The sequence below is a fragment of the Nematolebias whitei genome, chromosome 11 (genome assembly GCF_014905685.2).
Source record: "Nematolebias whitei isolate Nwh7 chromosome 11, NemWhi1, whole genome shotgun sequence".
Lineage (NCBI taxonomy): Eukaryota > Metazoa > Chordata > Actinopteri > Cyprinodontiformes > Rivulidae > Nematolebias > Nematolebias whitei.
The window spans coordinates 5,008,876-5,015,395 of record NC_056508.1 but is presented as its reverse complement, the minus strand read 5'-3'; the positions used below and the strand labels follow the sequence as shown (position 1 = coordinate 5,015,395).

At 42.0% G+C, this 6,520-nt stretch overlaps 1 protein-coding gene across 1 annotated transcript in view; it reads left to right on the top strand.

Moving 5' to 3' along the window:
- The first annotated feature begins 1,893 nt into the window (after positions 1-1,893).
- Positions 1,894-6,520, top strand: part of ccnt1 (cyclin T1) — a 43,482-nt gene continuing 38,855 nt past the window's right edge. The window contains exons 1-7 of the mRNA XM_037684640.1: positions 1,894-2,090; positions 2,656-2,737; positions 2,818-2,946; positions 3,610-3,670; positions 4,044-4,106; positions 4,207-4,252; positions 4,432-4,595. Of these exons, the coding sequence (XP_037540568.1) occupies positions 1,918-2,090; positions 2,656-2,737; positions 2,818-2,946; positions 3,610-3,670; positions 4,044-4,106; positions 4,207-4,252; positions 4,432-4,595 (718 nt within the window). The 5' untranslated portion in view covers positions 1,894-1,917. The remainder of the gene's footprint in view (positions 2,091-2,655; positions 2,738-2,817; positions 2,947-3,609; positions 3,671-4,043; positions 4,107-4,206; positions 4,253-4,431; positions 4,596-6,520) is intronic.

Here is a 6,520-nt window from a genome sequence, read left to right as displayed (position 1 = left end):
CTGCTTAGTGTGTCAGCTAAAAGCTTGTCTCGACCAGGCACATGGATCACATTAAAATCATATTGCTGCAGCCTCAGTAACCTTCTCTGTAATCTCTTTGGTGCAATAAGCAGTGGTTTTCTCACAATATTTTCCAGTGGCTTATGGTCACTCAGTACAGTCACTTTTCTACCATAAGTATACTGGTGGAACTTTTCTGTCCCGAACACTATGGCCAAACATTCCTTTTCTATCTGGACATAACCCCTTTCTGTGGGAGTCAGTGCTCTGCTTGCAAATGCTACAGGTTTCCCTTTCTGTGTCAAAGCTGCTCCTGGTCCTGTCTCTGAAGCATCACATTGCAGGGTTAGCTCCTCGTTTTGATCACAGTACTTGAGTAGTGGTGCATTTGTTATTTTATCTTTCAGCCTTTCTAAAGCTGTCTCATGCACCTCTGTCCATTCCCCCATGTTCTCTTTGTGTGTAAGTTGTCTCAAAACTTCACAGTCTTCAGAAAGATGATCACAAAACTTTGAAAGGTAGTTTAGCACACCTACAAGCCTCTGTACACCCTTAACATCTGTGGGCCTCGGCAGCTCACGGACTGCCCGTACTTTCTCTGGGTCAATTCGAAGGCCTTCTGCTGTTAATAAGTGTCCATGTAGGGTACAGACTCTCTCCTCAGCTTAAACTTGTGGTCTCTGACAAAAAACTTGTAACGCTCAACAGTCTCATTCAGCTTAGGACTGCAATGGTCGTCAAACAGTGTCATCATTGAATTCACTGTTCTCCTTGCAGCTGTAGAACCGCTCATCAGTGTTGTCTAAAGTTCTCCTCCTTTCTCCAAGAAGGTAGTTGAACCACTTCACTTTAGTGGTTTCCTCTGCGTCGGGCACAGTCAGGTCTATATACTGTGTAAACTCCTCTTTCCAACTTTTCCAGGTCTTTGCTAAGTTGGCTGAATCCACACAAAGTGTAGGCGGTGGCCTGAGACCCTCCATTGTAACTTGTGTTGTTCTTGTCTGCTCCTTCTTCGTCTTCTCCACAATGGCCAGCTGCTCCAACTCCAGGGCTAGGCTAACAAGTTAGCAACACTTTTAGCTCTTCATGGCTTGTCACAAACTTATTTTGGTTGACTTCACGACCGCTGCCACCATGGTGTTCTGTCTTCATACCAATATACAGAATGGACAGTTAAAGCAGTATTGTTGCTGACTATAACCTTTATTGTAGCAGTATAGAACTACACAACAAGTGCATCTCCCAGGGCCTCTCCGCCTGCGTCACACCCCAATATATCCCACTGGGAACGTAACCTGGACTAACAATCCACTTGTTACACTAACCACTCAGCCACAACCGCCCTGTGAGAAGACAAAAATGGAGCAAGGACGGTGAAGCAGATTTTCAACATAACGTTATTAAATAACTGAAGAGACCTTTATGCATTTTCTGAGGAAAATACTTATGCATTTATGACTATGTATTTTAATATGTAATTAAAACATATTTAAAAGCATCCATCTTTTCCAAGAGCTGTTTTCTATGTATGAATGACTGAAAACAGAACGCAGTATTTAAAAGTAGTAATGTACTGAAAAGAAAAACAGGAAAACAAATGATGCAACTCCCTCAGTAGATGCTGATTGAGTTTATTTAGTAAAACAAATGCACATATATACATAGTACATCAATTAAAACTACTGGATAAAGGGAAAAGACTTATTTCCATTGTTGTCCAATGAACAGTGTACAGTACTGAATTTCTTCTCATGATTCCAGTTCGTTGTTCCAGTTCAGGACAACTCCTCTGGCCACGCCGTCACTCGTGTGTTTTAGCGACCTCTGCTGGCCGCCGGCGGAACTACACGCTGCTCACTTGACGTCACGTGGGTTCCTGTGACGCACAGAAATTTTAAACTCTTGTCCTTCTCAGTGATGGCGGCTTCGTTTGGGTCTCTCCCTGCCAGCAGTAACAACAAATTTTACTTCACCCGACAACAGATCGAGAACAGTCCATCTCGGAGAGCAGGACTGGACCCGGATAAGGAGCTGTCCTACAGACAACAGGCGGCGAACCTGCTGCAGGACATGGGCCAGCGGCTCAATGTGTATCTTTGATCGCGCTGCGTCGCACCAAGCTAACCTTAGCTCGCTGGCTAGCTGCGCTTAGCCTCTCCTGGAGCCGGGTCGACGAGGAGCCGGGCTGGTATTTGTTGTTGTGTTGTTTCTCGACGGCTTCTTCTTCTTTGTGTAGTTGTCGTCAGTTTGTCTCGGGGTTTGTTGGTTTTAGTCCGCGGGAGCTTGATGAAGTTCCCGTCAGCGGAGGAGCGTCCTGCCCGCCGGGATGAAGGCCTGTGGTCTGCGGGCCTTCGCTTCGTTAGCCTCAGCTCAGTGTACGGAAGGAAACGTCATTAGTTTTTAAAATGCTATTAAGAGCTTCCAGAAAACGCATTTTAGAATATGTTTAACCTGTAGTCACGCTTGTGTATGGGATTTAAACAGCTTCTCGGCCACTAGTGTTCTGCTCCAGCGTGGCTTACAGCTTTTGTTCTTCACGTAATTAAAAGGTCTGATTTTAATGCGTGTGTTGCAGTAAATGAGTTTGTGCAGAGTAACAGTAAATACAGCAGGTCCTGGTGTCTGGAGCTCTCCATTTGTCTTAACTTGTGTCAGATCCCAACTCACCATCAACACAGCGATTGTGTACATGCATCGGTTTTACATGGTCCAGTCTTTCACCAGATTCCACAGGAACGTAAGTACATTCTGACTTGTGTCCGCCTGCCTTTACGCAGACTATACATTTTCTATTTGTGAACTTTGCTATTTTCCCAGGTTATTTCTCCGGCCGCTCTGTTCCTCGCTGCCAAGGTGGAGGAGCAGCCCCGGAAGCTGGAGCATGTCATCAAGGTGGCCCACGCCTGTCTCAACCCTCAGGAACCGTCTCCAGATGTGCGCAGTGATGTAAGTGCTGGGCACGTGCAACAATTTGTCAAGGTTTATGCAACTGAAGCTGTAAACTTCATAGATTCAGTCGTGTGCCTTCTCAACGTCTAATATCCATGTGGTTTTAACTTCGTGACACGTCTATACCGCTGTTTTCCCTACGAATGAAGTATTGTTTTATAACTAAGGTACAGATTAGAGTTTTTTTGCTCATTTTTTCCTTACAAGGTGGAACAATTATTATTATTTCTCATCATCTTTTGTCACGTTGCATGTAATCTGGGAGCATGTTCCTGGCTGGGCGTTTTGTTTAAAGATGCATCTGTTACGTGCTGAGGGGGCTTCATGTATGGGTTGAGAGAGCAAAAGACAGACGTGTCTTTCTACGTAGAGCTGTGCAGGTGTTGTGATGTCTAGCCGTTATAAAACAAGAGTACTGTATTTCCTCTTTGTTTGTGGTTGTGATTATTCAGTCACTCCTGTGAGGCTTCTTTGGCACTACAAGAATAAACTGGACCCACCATGGTGTACGTGCAGGTCCAAACTAAACCCATTATTATAAGAAAGCTTTTCAGATGAGTGGCCAGAAATGTTCAAAACCACAAAGTGTGTTCAGTGTCTCTTGTTTGACGACAGTTAGAGGCCTCCCAGTGAGTAACGTGCCTGTCCTCTCAACCTCAGGCTTACCTGCAACAAGCCCAAGACCTGGTCATTCTTGAGAGCATAATTCTCCAGACCCTGGGTAAGTTTAGGAGCCGGGTCCATTTATTCTGCTCCAGAGACGCGGGACAGTAAATCTAACCTTGTCCAACTTTTGTTTACAGAAACCAAATGTATTTTGCAGCATCGGAAAATAACGCGTCAAATTCTAAAGCTTATTTTAGCTCCTAACTCTTTATGTATCTGTGTCATGTGGAAAATTACATTCAGCATTTTTCTAACTTTACACTTTAAATTTGAATTAATGATACACATTTTCTGGATTTCAGGGGGTTTGCGTTTACATTACGTTTTCCATGGAAACTGGATTTGTTGAAACTGATTCCAACTAAACAAAGATATTTTGACTTTTGCATTTGATTAAATGCGTTTGACTTTTTTATTTTTTATTTCAGCTTTTGAGATCACAATTGATCATCCTCACACTCACGTTGTCAAGTGCACGCAGCTCGTTAGAGGTGAGTATCTAAGCTGAGCTGCAGTTTCTTTACCTCCACACAGACTGGCTGTTTGACAGGTTTTAATGTTGGTTCAATTTTCTTTGTTCTGTTATTCCAGCCAGTAAAGATCTGGCACAAACATCATACTTTATGGCAACCAACAGGTACAGTCATAGTTTTCTGTAAAAAAGAAAAAGCTTGTGCATTCTTTACAAGAGTGCTGGGTTTTCAGGCTTTTTCTTTTTGTTTTGAGACATTTCCAAATGTTAACCCACTAAAAGATTTTTCCGCTCTCTCTTTTGTCTCCTGGTTGTTTCCACCTTGGATGTAACCTGCCACACAGTCTGCACCTGACCACCTTCTGCCTTCAGTATAGTCCGCCTGTTGTGGCCTGTGTGTGCATCCATCTCGCCTGCAAATGGTCCAACTGGGAAATCCCAGTGTCTACGGATGGCAAACACTGGTGGGAGTACGTCGATTCCACTGTTACCCTCGAGCTGCTAGACGGTATGTGTTGTAAATTATTATTCACCAGTTGGTCACTCTATCTACTGTACATGTTTATTTTTCTCCAACTACTCTTTAACTCTCTATATATATATATATTTAATTTCCAGCAAACTTTGATGTTTATATTTTACCAAAAAATAAAATTTTTAGAAGGACTTGCAAATTGAAGTGCAAAATATAGGTTTAAAGTGCCAACTCCTAGAAGGTATAAACAACGCTTTTTATTTTAATAAAATAAATTAATTGTACATTTAGCTTAGCAACCTAAAAAATCTTACGTGCGTGTCACGTAGTAATAGGTCAGGTGTGCACAGAGGAACCATTTTTAATGATTTGAACCGATCAGGGTGTTTCTCCTGCTTCAAGGTATAAAAATAGGTGTTTTGTCATTTTACTTAAAATGCCTTTTTTTAAACAGACATTAAATTGTAATGCAAGAAAAGCTGGTGGGCCAACAGGTTTTCATGAGTATATACGTCTTGACACCAAACAGGTTCGGCACAGTAATAATCAGTTGAGCATGAGCCCAGATTTTAATTCAAGTGTTTTCTCAAATATTTATTTGGTCGCAGCTTTAAGAGTCGGTGTAACTTGATTCGGTTTAACGTCTTAAAAAGCTCTGAACGGTTTTGTTTTTGTGGTGAGCCAAGGAGAGCTAGCTGAATTTACAACCCACTGTTCTTATCAGCCAGCTTGAGCTACTCCGATACTTATAGGAATATACACTATATACAAGGTTTTTAGTTTGTTTTGCAGGCACAACTACAAGTACTTCAGTACGATTACTTGCAAATACTGATACAAAGTAGTTCATGAGGTATTAGTTAAACATTACACAATGACTTTAGAAGCACATTTCTTTTATTAAAACTCAGCAAACTGTCGTAACATCACCCGTGTTTATTCTAAACTGTGGCTCGTTCTTTCTTTTTGTTCTTGGTGACTAACGAAGCAGGAAAGGAAATGTCACCAAGCACAAAAATGGTATCAGTTTGAAGTATCGGGGTGTTTTTATGAGTATGAGTACTTGAGGCTGGTCCTGGGGAACCATCATCTTTACCCACTTCTTTCTTTTCGGGTCACTGGTGTCACTGGTGTCCATGTCCAGCAGTCACTGTGCGAGAGGCGGAGGACACCCTGGACAGGTCTCGAGTCCATCACAGGGACCAACATTAGAACTCTACAGTGAAAACATCTTTGTTCCACATAAAGAAAAACAGTACAGTCTCTCTCTCGCTACTTCACGTTTCGTTTATCGAGGACTCGCTCTATCGTGGTTTTTCAAAATAAAAGTGGACATGACACACAGTTGGCTGATTGATGGATGAGCCGCACGATCGGCATGGAATTTTTATTTAAAATGTATTATTTTAAATTATTTAGCATCTGTTGCACATTTGTGCAGCCCGCACTGTAGGAGACACTTCCTGCTGCAGCTGATCAGCAGCAGAGAAGTGGGCGTGGCCAAGAGCAGACGAGGCAGGGAGCCGACATCACGACATTCTGTCTCTCAGAGTTTTTAGAGTTTGGAAACATTTACAATACTGCAAGAGTGTGGCAAGGGTTTAAAACACATTATACATACATACATACATACATACATACATACATACATACATACATACATACATACATACATACATACATACATACATACATACATACATACATACATACATACATACATACACACATACACACATACACACATACACACATACACACATACACACATACACACATACACACATACACACATACACACATACACACATACACACATACACACACACACACACACACACACACACACACACACACACACACACACACATACATACACATACACACACATACACACACATACATACACATACATACACATACACATACATACACATACATACACATACATACACATA